The sequence below is a fragment of the Etheostoma spectabile genome, chromosome 15, assembly GCF_008692095.1.
Source record: "Etheostoma spectabile isolate EspeVRDwgs_2016 chromosome 15, UIUC_Espe_1.0, whole genome shotgun sequence".
Taxonomy (NCBI): Eukaryota; Metazoa; Chordata; class Actinopteri; order Perciformes; family Percidae; genus Etheostoma; species Etheostoma spectabile.
The window spans coordinates 16,106,062-16,127,203 of record NC_045747.1 but is presented as its reverse complement, the minus strand read 5'-3'; the positions used below and the strand labels follow the sequence as shown (position 1 = coordinate 16,127,203).

The window sequence follows — 21,142 nt, the reverse complement described above, 5'->3', positions numbered from 1 at the left end:
TGTCTGAAGGTGAATATGACTTCAGGGTGAAACCACAAACCCAGTAAGCCTCCATTGATTTACAGGGGGCTCTCCTCTCATCCCTCCCTGTAATAGCTCTTGTAATAGCCACTTGTGAAGCAGATGGTGTCTACATTTTTAACACACGTTTGCTTTTCCTCTTTTGTGGTCTCCAGTCCCGGGGTTAATGATTTAACGAGCGAGACCTTCTGAGAAACAGACACATATTCAAAATAGAGCTGGAATTCGGTCCACTGGTGTGCAGTTATTTCCCTTAATTGTTTCCTGAACTTTGCCCTTGAGGTTTTCCCTGACCCGGCATATCCTAATGGGGCTCAATGACAGACGTGGATTTGAGAAGATGGAAGAGGGTGACTCCTGAGTGTGTGCATGTGTGTGTGGTTGATGCTGGACAAGTCCAGGTGCCAGCAAAAGCCAAATGTACCTCATTTACGTCTGACACACACTCCTCCATCACCTCTACATTTGAAGCCTACACTTATTCAGACTATTCCTGAACAGTTCCAGCGAAATCGTTCCCACAGGCTGAACGTGACGTTGTAATGGGTTCTCAATGAGGCCAGACGCTCCCACATTAATGTCTTGTGCTTCCTCAATTGATAACAGTTTGGAATCCGAGCTGAATATAGGTCACTAAAACAAGGACTTGACATTGACTTGGCTGTTGTGAGACTGATTCATGAAGACTTGATTTACATCCATTCTTCTGTCTATCTATTCTCCATCTCCATATGGTGCCACCCTTTTGTGTAGCATCACATCTTGCATTATTAGTGCTTTGACCCAAAGTTCTGCTGAACTAAATAAACAGAATAATACAAAGAAAAGCTTGCTGTTGTAGAGATGCAATAGATGGTACAAGAGTGGATTACAACAAACTCTTTTGGACAGACTCTCTGGTTGTATTCACAAAAAAAGTGACAGTGGAAAAATGAAAAAAGAGAGCTTTGATTGTCGATTTTGGAAGTTAAAACAGGTATTGGACAAAACTCCCTAATCAAACATCAAAAAGATGTAGTGGGTGATCTGACAAGCACTCCGTTTGAAGCATACTTACGACTTAAAACTTGACGTACTTGAGACTTCACTCTTACACTTATGAATAAAGAATGACAGCAACAGGTCACCTTTCTCATTTATTAAACGTTTACTCTGAAAGCACTTAATCTCAGCTGTGCCAAAAACCACCATTAACACAGCTTTGAAATAAGAAAGCTTTAAGTGCTCTTTCATTTTAATGGTCCACATTCAGAGACCTGAAAGATTTGCAAATTATGTAATTTGCTTATGAATATGTGTGAATGTTGGGCTTGTCCTCAAGGACTTAAATTAGAAGAGAGAAAACCCCTCTGTAAAAAAAAAAAGTTTTTTGAGAGTTGACCAAGTGCTTTGAGTTCCTAGAGATTTGACTTCAACTTGATTTAAATGAGACTTGATTAAGACATGCCCCAAAACACATAAACAAAATGCTCTGGTTGGAAGATGTTGTTGGTGTGAAATTGACACAACTGGAGCCTAAAGAGGAAGAAAAGCTTACTCTGAAAAGAATAATGCATCCATTACCACACTCCATGTGGCATCACCAAAGTGACATCACAGCTTTGACCTAAATGGTGTTTTAGCCTCAGAGATTGGGACTATACTTTCCAATAACACGCATCACCCAACCACGACCGGGCTTGATCGCCAGCTGCTTCTGGACAGTATCCTCTGTCAGTAGCACTGTGAGGTCGTGATGTAGAATTTCTTAATGGGCTGGAAAGGTTCAGTCCTCCCGCTGAGGTGCATTGGTCGTACCCTGTCCCAGACATTACCCCCCAGGGGACGTCATCGTATCAGAGCATGAAGGGAAGTGGAGGATGGATGATTCCTTTACACCAGGTCTTAATCATCCTTTCTCCATCCATGTTGCTAGCTTCTGCTCATTTCCCAGCCTGCTTTTCTTTTTCCACCTGGACAAATAGTAGGCAGTGAAACGTGATACAGGGCGGTGGGTGGGGGGTTGTGCCGTTCGCTGCTCTATCCCACTAATGGAGATGGATGTGGGCTCAGAATTGTCTCCCGAACAGCCTCAATGACGGAGAGAGAGAGAGAGAGAGAGAGCAGCTCCATTTCTTCTGCGCTTCCTCCCAGGCTGCTGTACTCCTTTTTTGAGAAAGGGGGGGGGGGGGTGAGCTGAGCACTCAGGACTTGATTTGAGAGGAGGAGAGAATAGGATGGCAGATAAAATAAGAGTGGGTTGAGAGAAAATGAGCGGCAGGAGAATGGAGTGGAGGAATGACATGTTGACAACAGAGGAAGATAGATGATAAGACAGCAGGTAGAGCGGATTGAAGGACTAATGATATTCAAAGAGCTACAATACAAAGAGAGAAAGCCCCGAGAGGAAGACTGACAGAGATAAATAGACCATGATTACCTACAAATCACTCCTTATGCCTCCAGTAAGTCCATTCTAGAAATGTTTTTGTCCCTTTCCTGTATTCCTACAGTTGAGAGTCCTCTTGTCTTTAATCACAGCAACAACATGTTTGGGAGCTTTTGGGCTGAACACCGGAGTTATGTGTCAAAGGGAAACAACCCTGTTAATAAAGAGGCAGGAAAAGACCACTTCAATTCAGGATGACTCACTGTTTCAGTGAAGCCATTCACTTCACAGTCCCACCACTCCTGGCCCTGACTCCGAAAGCCGCAATTAAAGATTTGACTTTTTTCCTCATTCTTGTCCTGGTTATCATCTGCTCATAAATTCGCTGGCTTCTACTCACTGCACATGTACTTAGAAATTAATAGGGGGCACCACCCCCCAATCCAATTGGGCTACAGTGCTGTCAATCTGCCAATTTTGATTTCCATTGGATCAAAGTTTTGTCACTTGGCTGTCTGTCAATCTCACTCTGCAGCTAAAACAAGTGAGATGTCTCACTCTGTAGCTAAACACACAAAGTGAAAACAGGATCTGCAGCAATATATTGCATGTTTTGAAATGAAACCATGTAAACATATTCTGGTACAACCTCAAAATACAATTATGAACTTGAAAATGAGCATAATATGGGCGCTTTCAAATGAAAACAAGTGAAATTATGTCCAAACTACATGCCATCTTGGACAATGTCTTGCACCCACTCCATGGCTTGCTGCTCAATCACAGGAGCACTTTCAGTGATAGACTCATTCTCCCAAAATGCACCACAGAGCGCCACAGGAAGTCATTCCTGCCTGTGGCCATCAAACTTTATAACTCCTCATTCTAAGTGTCTGACACACAGACACTTAGAGAGGTTGATACTGGACTATATTATCTGTTGTGTGCATTAACACCAGCTTGTAATTAGTGCAATACTCAACTGCTACTATTATTATTATTATTATTATTATTATTATTATTACTTTTCACCATTGCAACACCTTAATTATGTTAATTATGTAAATACTGTATTATAATATTCCTTTAACTATGTATATATCCACACTCCTTATATTTATTTATTTATATTTCTACTATTTGTGCAACTGCAACACAGAGTTTCCCTTTGAGGATCAGTGAAGTATTTCTGATTCTGATTCTGAAATTAAAGCTGCAAGCAGCGTTGGACGGGCGTCGGGGTCACTGGCGGATGCCACTCCTGGCAACTAAGACATTACAAATTGTCACAAATGAAAAGGGAACTCTCCGTTGAGTTCAATGATATATCACACAATAGTTTACAAGAAACAGGTAATTAGTTATTAAAGGGGCGTGGCTTAAACATATGAGACGAGGCAAATCGTCACCAATTGAAAGCAAACTCTATGCTGAGTTCAACGATACCTCACACAACACTCTACCTTAAATGGTTCCCCAGTTATGGAAGGGGGCGTGGCTTAAACATAGGGGGCGGACCAAAACATGACCACTGATAGCTTGGGCCCTAATTAATAATGAATGTGATATTTTATGTGATGTTTTTATTTAGCAGAATTACATTGTGTTGTTCTATCCTACCCAATTTTACCTATATTTCTAACCAGATTTTCTATCCTGTATTTGGATAAAATGTAATGTCATCATGTTTTCTTCAAAACTGCAACAATCCAAACTCCTAAAAGCATCGAGTCAAACGTTATTGTAAAGCATCACATTACAGGCCGATTGTACAGTGGCATCAGCTAACATGATATCTGGCTATTTAGATTTTCCAAGCGTTTATCTCTCACTGCCTCGTGCAAATTTAATAAAAGGGGGACACAAAGATATTGTTCAGGAGAAATAAACACATCAGATCTGATACTTCATAGAAAATGCATGCATTTAGATTTCAGGTCAGTTCGCTGTTCACACATCCAGATCAGGAAACTAGATCAAACAGCTTTAGCAAGTCTAAAATGGCCACCTGCCTCCTGGTGTGACCATACGGTTTTATCCTGCCTTAATAGTGGAGGATGTTTACAGTGTTTACTCAGCCAGAGCCTTATTAGTCTCTGCAGTAGTGTGTGTCTCTGTGTGCGACTCACTTAAAAGCTCTTGATAAATTCAGGGGAAAAACCTTTTCGATTAAGCCGCAACAGATTCTCTGTTTTGTCAACAAAGAAAACGGTGGGTTGGATCGACATCCTGTTTTTAACCACTGTAAGAGTGGTTGGCTGCAAACTGGGAGAGGCACACACACACACACACACACACACACACACACGTGAACTGTCCTGCGCTGAAGAACAAGGTTCATTTCACCCATTCAAGGCTTAAATGTGTGTGCAGGAAGCTGGCACGCTGCGGGGAATCACATGATATGAAAAGTGATAATTTAACATTTTTATTTGTTCTTTTTTCCTCTCTAACTTTACATGATATTGGCCAAATGTATTTGGACACACATGCTCCCAACATGGGGTCAAACGTTTACACCCCTGCATTGGTACGATCACGACTTCCGTGAGCCTATAACCTCTGTGTAAACTATTTTTAAGTTCTTTAGCCTCGGTTACTTCCACAGACCCTGTGTTGCCATTTCTGACACCTAGGCCGACTATTATTTATTTATCACATACGAAAGGCTATTGCAGCTTGTTCTGTGGTCTTTTAATAATTAATCTCTAACCTTTCATGCTTGTTGCTTTGCTGTGTGTGTGTGTGTGTGTGTGTGTGTGTGTTTGTGTGTGCGTGTGCGTGTGTGGGTGTTTGTGTGTGTGCGTGTGGTCTTTAACCTTTCCAGGTCTTTGTGGTAGAGCGGAACCTGGAAGTTTCTTTACATCTTCCTGGGTCCATATTCCTCATATATGTCTACTATCGATCTACCTAACGTTGTCATTTTATTTCTCCATGTTGTAATTTTACATACATACATTCTGTTTATTTCTGTCTACTTGCAAAACATTGTCTGTATTGGAAGAGGGATTCCTCCTCTGTTACTCCTCTACACATGAAGTAGTATTCCTTCTGTATGCGGTCCAGATTTTACTTGACTGGCCTGTACAGAGCCCTGAGCCAACACCTGAGGGATGAACGGGAGCCGGGCTTTATCGCACCATGCTCTTGTGGCTCAATGGGAGCTAATACCCCAAATCTTGTAGCAAACCTGAATCCAGAAGAGTGGAGACGGCAGATTAACGCACATGGTTTTGGTATGACACGTTTAACAATCACATATGGGTGTAATGTAAAAGGGTCCACGTACCACATAGTGTAGGTCTCTGAAGACCTTCCTTTACGATATTGCCTTTGTTAAATTATTTGCACTGCACTGTACTGTGAATATTATTTTCTTTTTTGCTTGTATTCAACCTGTTTTTGATTATATGTTTTTAACTTTTATTCACTGTTCTTAATTTTGTATTAATATGTACAGATTTTTTACATAATTTTTAATACTAATAATGTGTTTGGTGTTTTATGTAAAGCCCTTTGAATTGCACTGCTGCTGAAAAGTGCTATACAAATAAAATTGCCTTGCCTAAATTTTAATGGTTGTCTTGAGTGCTGCAGAAGTGTGATGTTTCGGTGGCCATATAATGACCTCCTCCTATACAACAGCTCCCCCCTGTGGAGAAATAACAAACAAATCAAAGCAATGTAACAAAATTGTATCTCCCTCAGTCAAAGAAAGTGAAGTTTTGAATATTTACTTTTTACTTCTTAGTCAGAAATACACATATACATTCATTTTCACTGTATAAGCAAACAATATACTCCATCTTTATATCAACATGTATTATTATCATCCTGTTTACGTTTTTCTCTGAGTTCCTGTATGGCCTTCCAGCTGTGCTCCAGTTTTGTCCTCAGCTCGGCCAGATCCCTCCTGATCTCCTCAAGCAGCTCCAGCTTCGACAGTTTCCTGTCGATGGAGGAGAGCACTTCCTTCTGTCCGGCCTCCTCCTCGACGACAGCATCCCGCTCTGCGGTGGGACACTCCGCTTCAGGGTCCTGAAACGACCCCATGGTTTGCTCCCAAATCATCTCAAAGTAGGAGTCGATGAAGGCTTCCAGCTCCTCCAGGCTGCTGTCGTCCCACTGGTCGATCAGCGCCTGCAGACCTCCGGACTCGGTGAGCCTCCCGAGAGTCCGCTCTCTCAGTGCAGGATGGCAGAGGGAATGCACACTGACGCCATTTTCCTCCGCAATCCACATCCTGTGTTGTGTTTGAGGTAAAACCAGAAGCATTGTTGGATGTCTGGATGAGAACACACGGCCATTCAGTCTCAGGGGCAGATCATCAGCAGGGAAACAAACAGGCAGAGTTATAGGCCACCTCAGTGCTTCTCCACCAGGGAGCATTGAGGCTAAACAGGACATGAAGCTGTCTCTGTCCCGGATGTTGAGTCCAGTCCGTCCCCGTCTTCCTGTTGGTAGTGCCACTACCTGACCCCCGTCATCAGGGCCTCCTGAGCAGTTTGGGGATGTTTGAGTGGTGGGGTTGGCTGAGTCAGTCACTGTAAAGGAAATGATAATGGTGCTTTAACGACCAATATAAATCATCTCATCTCTCTATTACAGATATCGGTGCCACACTGTTTACACCACACACCAGTTTTAATTTGATCACTCCCCTGTTACACCTGATTTGACTAGATTGTATGTGTTGCTTACTCTGTGGTTTGTTAATGTTTTTCTTTTAATTTGTAGCATAATGCTGTTTTGTATAGTGCTTATGCTTTATTTTTTTGAGCATAATTACATCCTATTTAAACAGTAATATAATTTAATAGCTACACATTTTTAAAAAAACAATGTTTATTAATGTGCACTGCCGCTGTCAAGTTAAATTTAATAATATATAATTAGCTGATATTAGCTTTTTTGTAGATGTATCAGTGCAGTACATAGTAAATGTTTTTTTGTATATTTTTTTCATTTTTTGTATTTTGTTCATAATTATTCATTTACAGTCAAATTTACCGTCATTTTTGATAAAATTGCATCTTTTATTGTTTTATTGTGAAATAACATCCTGCCTCAATCCTTTTTTTTTGTAAAGCTATTTAAATCCTAATTTGTGGGAGCTATATATTCTATTATTATAAATGTACTATTTCTCTCAGGTTATCAGTGAAACAATAAGTTTGTCTTTTTAGTTTCTGTCTCCCCAATGAGTTGTGTGAAGCTGATAGTCTTCTTTAGAATTGTATCCACTCCTTTGGCAATGGCTGGAATGTAACGCCGTTCACAGCCAAATAGGGCTGCAAATTACTGGGAATTGTTTATTAATCTGTTGTTAAAAACACCACTCTGTTTTACCTAAAAATATCTCAGATGATCTAAAACTGGCTTTAGATTTTTTTTTCCTTGCATTTCCTTAAAAAAAAGTAAACTCTACTTGTGGCCCATTCTTAATGCCTCTCTGTTTCTCCCTTCAGCGCCCTGCATTGCACTTCTCCCTACATCCACCAGATATTACAGACTTTCCCACCTGCCCGACATTACCTTTTTTTCCGTATATTTTTTAAAAACTTTTTGGACTTTTGTCAGCCCTGCACTACAGTATATAACCGGTCCTTCACTTGTTCTCTGTCAGATTGTCAATGTTGTGTATACCTTTCTTTTTCAAGCCAACTAAACCTTGTTCTGTTCTAGTTCCAGCTTTTGTCCCAACCGTTCTTGGCGTGCTCACCTGGCACGCCCCCCCTTGGTTGTGTGAGTGTTGGGACTGCCTTCCTTTTGCCAACCTTGGAGCCTGTTCCTGACCTTTGTCTCAAGTGAATCCCCTTTATTTTTTTGAGTCCTCCTCCCTTTGTTTCCAGAATTCAGCGGCCGTGGCAAGCTTAGTGAAATGTATAATTTCTCATTTTCTTATTTCTATCCTGTTGATTGTCTTGCAACCTCTTATCGGGGGTCCCTATCAGTTGGGTACGGAGTGGGACTCCTGATATACGCACCAATGCTCTAAAAGAACCAAATTGTTACAAACTTTCATAATTTTTTTATAAGAACATCAGTGCATCAGGTTTACTTACAGTCATGGGCCAGCAGTCTGCAGCTCCTGAGCATCTCAACATCTTTTTTACTTAGCGCCACGTCTCGTGAAGTAACACTTTTCCACATGTGATCACCTCTGTTAAGAATATCCAGCCTTTCTTTAACCAGCATCCCGTCTATCAGTTCGATGAGCTCGTAAACTTGAGCTCCATCGTCCCGGTGTTTATTGTCCAGGACGTGATATCTGTTCCCACACTTTTCAACCAGCCTCCGCAGCGCTGCTCCTTCACTCTCTATGCGCTGCTCGATGCCCGTGTCGCCCAGCCAATCGCCGAAGCTGAACAGGACCACAGCTCTGCTCCACATCTGGCCCCCTCCTGCCTCCAGCTGTTTCTCCATGGCCTCCATGTGTCTATTTCGGAATGAGGAGCTCATGTTGACAACCAGGAGGATGGCACAGGATGCCACGAGGAAGTCAGAGGTCACAGCGAAGCAGCCCGGCGTGTCCAGCACTGCCACCGTCCTGCCGCTGATTTTGCCTCGTTTTTCCCAGCAGGAAGTCGTTGGGGTTCCTGTGTGGAAGCACTCTCTGCTGAGGATGGTGTCTCCACATGAGCTCTTGCCTGTTTTCCTGCCACCAACCAGCACTATTCTCAGTTCTGGAAGAGGGCTGAGCTTCTCTGTTGGAAAGAAGTTTCACACATCAAACAAACTCCTACTGATTGAATTGTGTCCAAAAATTGAATCAGAAAACAACATCATTCTCAACAGCAACATTAAATAGGGTTTATTAAATGTGCAAGACAAGATCACGCTGACATTGTTCATCATATTGAAATATATTGAACGCACCCAGCTGAGACCTCGCCATCTGCCTTTGATTCTCCTTCCTCGCCACTCTCTCCTTGGCTCTTTCCTCCTCTCTTCTCACCTTTCCCTCCAGCTGTTCCATCACTTCCCTCTCTATTTCATAATGGTGGCCAGCGTTGCAGCCGGCCAACATTTCCTCAATCTTCCCAATCAGCTCTCGGACTTGAAATCCAACCCCTTTAGTTTTATTGCCCAGGACATGATACCGGTTGTTGCATCTTTCAACAAGCCAGCGCAGGGGCTCTCCCTCGCTCTCGATGCACTGCTCCGGGGTCGTGCCTCCCAGCCAGTCCCCGAAACTGAACAGCACGATGACACGACTCCAGATGTGGTCACCGATCAGCTGGAGGTGCTCCTGCACTGCCCTCCTGTAGGTTTCGCTGAACGCTCTGTCCACACGGATCAGCAGCAGGAAGACGTGAGGCCCCGGAGGGCAGAGGGACAAACTGAGCACCAGCTGTCTCCGGTCGAAGACGGGACTCTCGTCGCAGAAGTAGTTCATCCACCAGCCCGGTGTGTCCACCGCCGTCACCTGTCTCCCAAACACCACTCCTGTTCCCAACACGCACCGGGCGGTTCTCCTCACTGGCAGGCTGCTCTCTCTGTTCAGGATTGTGTTCAGAGCGGAGGTTTTCCCAGAACCCTTTGCTCCCACCAACACAATCCGGATATTAGAAATGGGCCGCAAACTTTCTGAAAAATGAAATGTTTTTTTAGACTTAGACAGTATTTAATCCATTTCAGGTAGCACTGTTTCAATGATTTGCAGGAACAGAAACAGCTTGGTTACCGTAAGAGTTCAACATTTAGCGAATACACCAGTAGATGAGCATGAAGCTCGAGCCAGCAGCAAGTTAGCTTAGCATAAAGAGTTGTGAAATAGTTACCCTGGCTATGTCCGAAGGTAAGTAATTAACTCAATAATTAACACGTTGTATTATTATGGGTGGTGATGGTGCAGTGGATATGACACCTCCCTTTGGTGTGGGAGACCAGGGTTTAATTTTCACTGCGATACATCAATCAGTGTAGACAGTAATGTAATCAAGACATGTAATGTTATCAAGGTTGTTTAATCTGTACAAAGCTGAAGTGTAACTAATTCCGTTTGTAACTCTGCAGACATTATGGTGCAGGCTTGTTTCTTAGTCGAGCACAGTGACTTCCTGGAGTATTTTCCAAAATGTCTATTACTTTAAAAAAGTTCATAAGTTTTTTAGACTTTAGACGGTTCTTGGAAATCGAAAACAAAATGTATATTAATCCCCAACTGAAAATAGCCCCCAACAAATGCCCAACAAATTTACTTCTGTAGGAGCCAATGAGCTTGGAGCGGCCAAGCCACGAGCAGAGTAGGAAAGTCAAAGTATTAAGAGCTGGACAAAGGCATTTTTAGTTTCAGTTTGATCATGACATTTTTTGACAATAACAAAAATATAGAATATCGCCTGCCTTATCCTTTAAACTTAAATGTCTACACATCTACAAACCAGTTACTGGGTTGTATTGGACACAGGGAGTAACTGTTAATAATCAACTAATTATCTGCAGCAACAAAAATATCTTTGGAATATATTCTGCAATACTTTGGAATAACATTAACAGCAATACAAATTAGTGCGGACCCCAACCTGGAGCAGAAGATCTAAAGACAGTATACTCAGCATTGTGTTTGATTGATAGGAAATCTCTGTGAAGAGCCGTCTCCAAAACATCAAAATCCCAATTCTGGAGATTTTCTCTTTAACAGCCGAAGCGAAACATTTCAAAGATCATGATTCACTGGGGTCAGCCCTATGTTTCCACATTTCCACACAAGATTTTCTTTTCACTGAAAAGTAGGCCCTATGTTCTTACATTTCTAAGATTTTTCTTAAACTTAGGGTTAGGGTCCCAAATTGGGAGAAAGGGGGATAAAATCTGATACAAATTCAGGAAAAAATGTGGGAACATAGGGCCTAATTTTGGAAAATAATCTTAGAAATGTGGGAGCTATGGGAATATATAGGGCTTAAATTTGAAAAAAAATATGGGAACATAGGGCTGCGGGAACATAGGCACGCTCCAGATTCACTCACCTCTCATGAGAGACCTGTGTTTCCTCGTTCTCACAAACCTCTGCTGAGCCCTCTCCTCCACTCTCCTCTTCTCCTCTGCAGTCGCCTGTAAAAGGTTTTCCTGCATTTCAAACACTCTGTTTCCATTTCCGGTGACAAGTTCCTGTATCTTCTCCAGGAGCGTGGTGACTTCAGTTCCATGGCTCGGGATAACACTGTGACACCTCTGACCACACTTGTTACTGAGCCAGCAGAGGGCCTCCCCCCCACTGTGTACGATCTCCTCAGCTCCTGTGTGTTCAGACCAGTCAGCAGAGATGAAGACAACCATGCAGTGGCTCCACACCCTCTCACCCAGCAGCGTCACGTGCTCCTCCACAGCCCTCCGACGCTTCTCGGAGAAGCCCGACCTCGCCTTGATTGTGATTAGAAATACATGCGGGCCCGGTGAGCACAGAGACACACTGCTTACAATCTCCCTCTTCACCAGCTTGGATGTGTCCTGAGAGCTGAAGTCGCACCACCAGCCGGGAGTGTCCACCACCGTGATCCACCGTCCCGCCACCACGCCCAGCCTCCGGGAGCACGAGGTCCTCTCTTTGGTCCCGAACTCCTCTTTGCCCAAGATTAAGTTCCCTACGGAGCTCTTCCCAGAGTTTCTGCCACCAAGAAGGATAATCTTTAACTGTGATGTACACCAGCCGTCCCCTGACAAAGAAAAAAGAAGGAGCACACTGAAAGGGTTAACAGCAAAGCTATTGTGACTAAAACCAAATGTGTTGCTGATAGAGGAAGATACCCAAATGCATTCAGACCACAAACACATGCAACTGTGAGTCATTTCATCCATTAGTCACTTCACAGAAACTGAGGCAGCAACAACTATGATAGTGTAACTCATGATTGTTTGATGACTTTTCTGAAGCAAGAATTCTGTGGCTGTAAATTTGAATATGTGATGATTTCCTTTCTTTTTTAGGATAGTTTATTAAAAACTTTTGAGTTGAATATACTTGACAGAAAATTATGAAGCAACAATTTTGATAATTGATTGAATGTTTTATTTTAATCAAGGTGACCCAATATTTACTTGTTTAAACTTCTCTAATGTGTATACTTGCTAGTTTTCTTTCTTTTTTATTATAGTAAATTAGAATATTTGAGTTTTTTTTGGGGTTTGCATGTTAGATATTAGTTTTTTTAAATTTTATTCCGTTTTCAGGTAGGACTGATTTAATGATTTGCAGGTACAGAAACAGCTCAGTTACAGTAATTAGTGAATACACTTTGAGACATAAGTAACCAGAAGATTAAAAGATTATAACTTGACAAAGCCAGAGAAAATAATAACTGACATGCCATTTTATAGACCATTTGGTTAATCAAATAATTAAAAAATGAAGTGGCTGTTTATGATAAGAAATAATCATAAATAAAAAAGTCCCCAAATGACATAGTTGATTCTGTTTGGTCTTATAAACATTAGAAACTGAACAAATAATATAACCTTAAAGCCTTCCCTTTTAAATCATATCATTGACATATGATTGTTATAGAAAAGCAGTAGATTATAGGCTGGTCAATCAAATAAAATGCACAAAGAAAAATGTAAGTGTATGGTAAATCACTCAAAAATCAACAGATTATAGATGTAATATTAGGAAGACATTTAAGATATGACACTGATAATGACTACACAACTATTACAACACGGGAAGAAAAATGAAGACAAAGATAATCGTGGGTGTAATGCGGTTTTATGAGACATCAAGAATTAAAACTTACAGGCAGACAGCTCGCTGGTTGCCATCTCATGTCTCAGTCTGAAACATCTAAAAACAAGTAGACTTTAAAACAAGCGTCCGTTTTTCTGTGGTCTTTGTAAAAAAAAAAATGTAGGCAAAGCTTCTTTCTGAAGGAGCAATATATCGGCAGAAGTTTGTGTTTTATGTGTTTATGAGTCTGAAGGTTGGTTGTAATGGGTAATCAGACACATATGCAGTGGACAGTAACAACCACACCTCCCAGCAGCGGGTCGACAGTCCACTCTGAGGAGACACATAAAGACTGTGTTCAGCATTTAGTGTTTACCAAACACAGACAGATAGCGGAGACAGTTCATCCGCTTAACATTACAGGGTTATCAAGTGAATTTACCATCACAGGACGTTGGATATGTCCTATGGAAAGAAATTATAAAAACTACACTAAACTATCAAAATAGAGGATTGTTAATATGAGCAGGGTTTGACAACGTTGGTAGGCACTTTGAGGGAACTAGTCACTTACTTCCTTTTCTATTTTAATCTTCTAATCCACTACAATACTTAATAATTAGCCTATAGGGACAATACAATAATTATTTTACCCTCTGTCCATACATTTTGTGCTGGGAACCCTGTAACTCCCATGTTTACCTTGAAACAGCTACACTAACTCAACAGTAAGCGTAGTTCTGATCTTCATTTCAAAGCTCTGTATCTGAATGATGCTAATATTCCATAATATGTAATTAGAGTCATGGTTCTATGTTCTAATGTTATAGTGCATTGTGTGTGTCACCCTGCGTCACTGGTGGTACTCTGATTAAACACAGCTTTATTAATGGGCCCTGTAAGAACAAAATGAACCAAACTAATACTAGTCTTAAATCGATTTTGACAGCGACCCATTTCACATTACAGACAGCAGAATTGGCCACGGGAGGTTAATGGTGCATTCACGTGCTCCTCGGAGGGTTGTTCTTCCGACTCTGGTGTGTTACTGAGCTTTAGGCCTATGGCAATAAGCATATATTTAATCTTTATTATTGTAAACTTGATGACTGGTAAATGCATTAAAGAGATGTTTTTTGGGGCGGGCAGCAGCTGTGTTGAAGAAGATGACGTCATAACTATAGCCTGCATGACGACGTGTGCTGCTGACTGTGTCACTGAGAAACTGACAACATATTTCGTAAAAAAAGTACCAAAACTCGTAATATTTGATACATTTTCATGTGTTAAGTTTGAAGGTAGTCTCGCATTGCCAGACCTTATTTCACAGCGTTGTAAAGTAAGGTCTGGCACTACCACTGATACTCTGGGATAGGAGAAAAAATTCTAGTTTTTTTTTTTTTTTTTTTTAGTGATCAGATTTTTCTTGAAAGTGCTAAGCTCCAGACGCAGCAACAGTGGCTCTGCAAAATAGTCTGGGGAAGGAACCAGTTTCGGCTGAACATTTGCACCCCACAATAGAAAATGTGTACTCTGTGTACTTTGTCCACAGCAATCCCCACCAATCTTTTTTCCCAAAACATCCCATTTAGAGAACAAATGCTGTAAATATATTCTTTTTTTAACCTTTACAATCATTCCACAAAAGAACCAAGGAGGCCTGCCTTTCCAAATTTTCTTCAAAACTTGCCATTTTAAACTAAAGCTTGCTAGCTCGAACCCTTGTTTCCCGAAGAGTTTGAGAACGGCAACATCCAGAGAGGGGAAACTGAGACGCATCATAGCGGATGTCAGGCAATGATCCTGGAAATGTATTTCCGTTGATCCAGACTTACCCTAAGGAAGCAATTCTGTGAAAAAGAGTCTGTCCGCCTTTCACCACAACAGACAAAGGGAACAAAAGAAGCTACACAAAGCAACGAGGGGCGGAGGGAAAGGTGACATGAGGGCTGATCATGTATGTATTATGAGACATGAGGTGAAACACATCAGGGCGGAACAGAGAAAACACTTTCAAAAAGACATGACATGTGAGGAGAGTGACTTAGCAAAAATGAATAGTAAACTGACTAACCAAAAACCCAGGACCGTGAAAAGTAGTCCAGTGCATGGTTAACAGTGTTATGACCCTCCAAAGGGTCATATAAGATGATTCATGGAAGAGGGAGGAAGAACATGTTCAGCTACAAACATTTCTATTCATTTTTTGTGAAATAGGCCATTGGATCATTTTACTTCCCAGGACCTAAAACAGTTAGGGACTGTTCTGTATGTAGGAAATGGACTACCGGAGGGTCGTGTCTTTTTATTCTTTGTTGAGGGGAGGGTCACCCACCGATTTTTAGTCTGGGGGGGAAAGGAAACAACAACATTTCAGTCAGACCAAATTTGCAATTAGCCATCAATTTTTGTAAAACTGCCCATATTTGAGCTCTACATAGTTCATGTCTCGCATAAAAAGTCTCAGAAGTGAATTTAGTAATGATATAGCAGACAAATCGCAGCTTTGGACACCAACACACTTTGAATTTCTGATTCCCAGGTCCACTCCTCGCACCTGAGTCCCGGTGATTTAAATTGTGCAAACGACAGCCTTTTCAAGATATTTGAGGAGGAAGAAGTGATGGCATGCAAGCTTCCAAACTGACTCTTGTCTAAAAAGAAAAAGTCTGAAAAGTGAATGTAAAAAGTAGCTTACAACACTTTGTAGGGATGAGAAGTGTTACAGTGCTTGGGCCCTAAATGGAAATACTCTAGGACAACATTTTAGTAGTAGGTACAGACGTCCTTAGCTAACATTACATTACAGACATGTAGGCCTACTTATGAAATTGCATCCCTTTCCGGTTGTAATGACAGAGACGGTTTTGTAATGACTGTGATTTCAGCTGTGTTGACTGATGTCTCCCACTTTAAACCCCGCCCCGCTGCCCGACTCGGTGTTACAAAAGCAGCGAACACAAACCCCAGCCCCGTACGTCTTGCCACCGCCGGAGTAGTCTCTCGCTCTCGCATTGCCAGACCAGAGGAACAACAAACAGAAGCAAAAATGGGGGTGGTAACAATTAAAGTCGAATACTGGTATGTACATATCTTATTATACTAGCTAATTTATATTTTGTAAAACTTTTTTAGCCAACCTGCGTTTGTTTGTGTCAGGGTTCGTGCCGTGAATCCTACTTGAAAGACGTAACGCTAGCTAGCTACGTTGTCACTACAGATTAATTTAGCAGCGTTAGCTAGCTAGCGCACAGCTATTGTCACAGCATGGTCACTGGACAGCAGTAGTAACATTATATAATGTTAGTAGGGCAAACTGCAAGTATTCTGCTTTTAAAATGCATGTATGTTTCCCCTTGTAGTGGTAGATGAGGTTACGAAAGCCGCTATCAGGAGCTCGCCCGGGTTGTCAAGGCTGAGTTTCCTGAAGCGGAAGTGTCAGGCTTCACAGGAAGACAAAGTAAGTATTGGTAATAACGTTATTTCAGCTGAGAGCATTATAATTTAGCTGTGGCCGACAATGTATTGGTCTTTATCGTTAATGTAAAGGACCGTGCTATTCAAGGCAAAGATCATTCCGGAAAGCATGATTGACGGTTGAAGTCAATGTAGTTTTTTTTTTATTTTTTATTTTGAAGGCAGCTTTGAGATTGAAATCAACGGCCAGCTGATCTTCTCCAAGACTGAGACGGGCGGGTTTCCATATGAGGAGGACGTGAGTACATCATCGCATCTACAAACCGGTTTGACAAGCCCATGAAATGCAAGTCATACTGGTGAAATATTACTAGGTACCTTTCCTCAAGTAGCTAATTTGAGGTAATGGTACTTTTGAGCATTAACTAAATGTATCTAACAGCTTTAGTTACTCTAAAGTTTTTTTTTTTATAAATATATTATAGGCCAATCAAATGAAGCTTATGAAATAGTTCTTTTAAGTGCAAAATTTCTAAATATTTTGATAATTGTTTAAGTAGTTTTGGAAAAACAGTGACGTTGTCACTATGGGCTCTCAGTAATCGTGACTACTTTCTTAAATTTTTACAAATTAATCAATCGATTTTTTTTAATGAAGACCATAATCACAGATTATTTCACAGTGAAATGTATCATTAAAGTCCACATTCAAAATAGTTAAAAATTAACTCCACCTCAACTAAGTACACCACTAAAACTCTGCTTTGTCATTAGTGCATGAGTAATAATTTAATATCATATAGGTAAATAAAGTTTTTAATTTAAATAGCACCTTGAAACCTAGTGCTTTACAAAAAGATTAAATTATTACAAAAAGAGTAAAAAACACACACACATTACAACAGGAGAAAAAAAAGCACAATAAAAATAGGAACAATTAGAAACATCATTGATCACTACTCATAATAGAGCACAGGATTCAAGTAACAAACATTTATTAATAAAAAAGCTTCAGCTGTGACTTAAAACACTCAAGAGTTGGCTGACCTGAGTCCCAGGGGTAGACGGCACCACAGCCTGTGACCCAGGACAGTGAACACACCGTCCCCTCGTGTTTTCAGTCCTGTATGAGGTAGAACTAGCACGCCTTATTCAGAGTTTTTTTTTTCTTCTTAATCTTTTTGCAATAGTCCTCAGGTGGAAGTAGCAGGAATGAATAACTCTTATGACATGTTATCAAAATTTTAGCTGGCAGTCAAAAGTGACACCTAGGTGTTTTGGCAAAATATTTATAATTAGTGGCCAATGAACCAAGGTGTTGGGAGGATGTTAGTGAAGACACAGATGGTAATAATATCATAAAAACTTTGAAACATAATTATGAAACGTTCACAGGGGAAATTGTTTTCCGGAATACTTTTAATACTAACTTGATTTTCCTAATGTTGTTACAGTGCGGTATTATTACTTTTCCTTAAGTAAAGGATCCGGAAGTGTCCTTTACCACTGGCGACTCAAAACAATACCACTCTGAGTTTATATTTGTCTTTTCCTGCCACAGGTCTTGAATGCAATCCAGCAGGCCCACGATGGCAAACCTGTGGGCAAGATCACCAAAAGCCGTGCGCCATGCGTCATCATGTAAACGGCAGCATCAAGACAGGCCAGTGCCTCTGTTTACTGCCAACAGAGATGCACTATGACCACTAGCTGCCGTCTTTGGTGCAGATCCCCAAACGTCTGGCTCCCCCTCTTAGTTCTCATTGTGGGTCTCTGGGCTGTTAATGATTACTGTAGCCTAAACTGCCTTCATGGTTAAAGGGTTACAATATGATAAATCCATTCCTAGAGATTCCTTATTATAGGAGCTGAGATCGGGAGATGTCACAGAAATCTTAAGGGACTACACTTTACTTTTTTTTTTATCTCCTCTTTGCCTGGTGTTCTATAACTGCCTATTTTTTACATCTTTGTTTACTGATCTCACACACAATTACCAATTTCATTGAATGCAAGGAACATGCAAAGTAGTTGCACGTGTAACTTTTATTTATTTTTTTAAATGCAGACTGCCTCTTGGTTTGTACCTGTGCGTCATGCATTGCTCTATGCTGAATAATCTTTTACGGAAGCATTTTTTTCAGTAACTAATTAAAACACTATGATTACTGTGAATAGTGAAACAAAGAGATATATAATGAGAGAAATTTATATGTATCGGAATTTTTTTTTTTATGATAAGCTCATCAGCCACCTAAAACATGTATGTTGGCTTAGTGCGCCTCAAAAGGCACTGGCAAAAGAACCTGAGTTGGTCCCCGGGTACTGTGGAACCTTAAACCTTTTCTGTAACCTGTAAGGTTCTGTAAACCTTAAACTTGTCAGGTACTACTAGCGATCATCAGAAGTGCTTCTGAAAACCACCATCCACTGGTCTGTCAGCGCACACTCAATTGATGTCAAGCTCATTTTCCACAAATCCTCTTGCATTGTTCACTCTGTCAAAACTTTCAATAAATAATAATTCTCTAAGTACATTTTGTCACTTTTTCCTGATGTCAGCATTTTCTTATGTCAAACACATGTTAATTAATACAGAACAAGAGTTATTATGCAAAAATCTTTTGTAAGTGTGCTTAGTTTAGCCTTCTTTTCATGTACAGTTTTAAACAACACACATCTTTTATCAAAGAATTTCTAACTGGCTGTGGTGATGATATGCAGCCTTAATATAGAGCTGCTCGCCTGGGAGGCCTTTGAGTAACGAGTCTCTCGATAATATCGTCCAGCAACTGCCAATTATGTTAGAGCACAGGTTGAACAGGTTTCTCTTTGTTATGTTCGTGGCCTGCATAGCAACAGTTGTCCGACTCAAACGATGAACATAAACAACAGTCTTGTTTTTAGTTCCTCTCTGCACCAACAAAGAAGTGGCATGTTGGACTATTAAAAAAAAAAAAAAAAAAGATTGACGTCACATTATTCTGATTTGTTTAATTGGACATAGGTTTACAATTTAAAAAAAAAAATACAGACTGACTGACCTTTTCAGTATTACGAAGCAAAACCGGATGGACAAGGGTTGCAGTTCATGAAAATTAAGATTTGGTTTTATGGTAAATGAGATCATCCTGATCATCATGCAGAGCAAAAGACATAATTTAGTCATGCTTTTTCTGCCACATTGGTTCCACTAAGGGGCGCCAAAGTCAACAAAGACTGCTGCTGTCAGTATTTGGCCTCTGGCATCCCCTAGCTCGAAGAAAAGATACCGTCAGACTGATGTCAAATACAAAGGGACAATTCAAATGAAGACGTAAGTATGCAGCAGTCTGAAAAACTGCTACAACCCTGGAGGGTGTTCACAGAACTTCTTGGCACAAATTGAGTTTTTTTTAACATAGTAAATAATGAGAATGTTTTATGTACTTTATAGTTTTGTAAAGTTAATTACACACAACTAAGACCTCACATTCAGGTTACATGCTACAAACACAAAAGTTGTTGTGATTTAACCAATACAAGGTAAATGTAACTTCAACTGAGAACATTGTTAAATGAATGTTTTGTATCATTGTTTTTAGATGGCTATTCAGTGACTATTGAGCACAATCTTTGATTTAGGATTACAGGAAATGAGAAGCACTTAAATATATATAAGCCTTAAATCATATTCTGACTTGAATTCTTGTAATACTGGTTTAAATTTACTTTAGTTGAAATGAAGTCATTATGGGCCACACTGTATGTGCTACTTGTTAATGGATGGCAGGCTGTAGTACACTGTGACTAGGTGGGTCTTTGGTGCTGCCTCTGGCTCTCAGTGATAACTCCCAGCAGCCTGCTTGTTCTAATGCTGATAGAGCCCATCTGTGCTGTCTCAGTTAGTCCGCCATTTAGAGGTTTTAGAATGCACAGTGCCTAAAAAGTAGCAGTCAAGTTAGACCATACAGATACAGGTGTATTTATACACACCCACAAGTTTTTTTTTAACATTTGAGTCCTAACGTGACACTACTTGTGCAAACATGTATTTTGTATTTGAAATTATTTTAGATCACTTTTTTTTTTTTTTTTTTGAGCCACATCAAATCTACTTTGAAGCAACGTTGTAAGACAATAAACCTCGCAATGAATGAGTAAATGCCTTTTCTACAAACTGTAGCCATATAAATTGATGTTTTGTCATTGGTCAACTGGGATTTGTATGATGTATTTCAGCCACTGACAGTAAGTTTTCCTCACATTTTGCTCTCTAAAATAGTAAGTAAAATATCCAAATCACATTTCCCCCACATGCTTTGGTGCTTATGTTGTAGATTTTATGTTTTAATCTTTTATACTGGATTGGTAAAAGGAACCCTACACATTATATTGTCTATTTTACACAAATTTTGAATCTTGTGCTGCGTAAAGCAAGATTTCAAATTGTCTTTGAATCCAAAATTTGCTAAAACAAAACTTCACAAATATTAATAATGTTGTCTGGATGAAAATGTCTATATGAGGACTGGGAGTGTCTGTATGTGCTGTGTGTTGAGACACATGGGCACAGCAGATAGCTTCCAGAGACTGGTGATAACAGGCCTGAGCCACAGTCTGTAGTTGGGACCTCACTCTTTGTGGCTGTAGACTTGTTTTTTTATTGTTCAAATATATATTCAGTG

General features: G+C 40.5%; 2 protein-coding genes across 4 annotated transcripts; one reads left to right on the top strand and one right to left on the bottom strand.

Moving 5' to 3' along the window:
• Positions 1-5,503: 5,503 nt before the first annotated feature.
• LOC116702667 (GTPase IMAP family member 8) lies at positions 5,504-13,606 on the bottom strand. 3 transcript variants are annotated; one of them, XM_032537009.1, is made up of 5 exons: positions 11,365-12,208; positions 9,269-9,979; positions 8,455-9,096; positions 6,232-6,933; positions 5,504-5,579 (listed from the first exon to the last, which is right to left on the bottom strand). In XM_032537009.1, exons 1-5 carry the CDS (start codon positions 12,191-12,193, stop codon positions 5,554-5,556), a joined length of 2,910 nt encoding a protein of 969 aa, XP_032392900.1. In that variant the 5' UTR covers positions 12,194-12,208; the 3' UTR covers positions 5,504-5,553. The 3 variants fall into 3 exon arrangements, with proteins under 3 accessions (XP_032392900.1, XP_032392901.1, XP_032392899.1); XM_032537010.1 differs by lacking the exon at positions 5,504-5,579 and adding an exon at positions 13,129-13,606 and having other exon boundaries at positions 6,158-6,933; positions 11,365-12,051; XM_032537008.1 differs by lacking the exon at positions 5,504-5,579 and having other exon boundaries at positions 6,158-6,933.
• Positions 13,607-15,945: 2,339 nt separating this feature from the next.
• Positions 15,946-19,012, top strand: selenow2a (selenoprotein W, 2a). The gene is made up of 4 exons (XM_032537034.1): positions 15,946-16,139; positions 16,421-16,518; positions 16,697-16,773; positions 18,037-19,012. The coding sequence occupies exons 1-4, from the start codon at positions 16,108-16,110 to the stop codon at positions 18,118-18,120; spliced, it is 291 nt and encodes a 96-aa protein (XP_032392925.1). The 5' UTR covers positions 15,946-16,107; the 3' UTR covers positions 18,121-19,012.
• The last annotated feature ends 2,130 nt before the right edge of the window (positions 19,013-21,142 follow it).

Coding starts and splice junctions, on each gene's coding strand:
- LOC116702667 (XM_032537008.1), bottom strand. CDS start 12,193: ATGGATGAAATGACTCACAGTTGCATGTGTTTGTGGTCTGAATGCATT. Junction 9,980..11,364: donor ACACAGGTCTCTCATGAGAG/GTGAGTGAATCT, acceptor TTCATTTTTCAG/AAAGTTTGCGGCCCATTTCT. Junction 9,097..9,268: donor GATGGCGAGGTCTCAGCTGG/GTGCGTTCAATA, acceptor TCTTTCCAACAG/AGAAGCTCAGCCCTCTTCCA.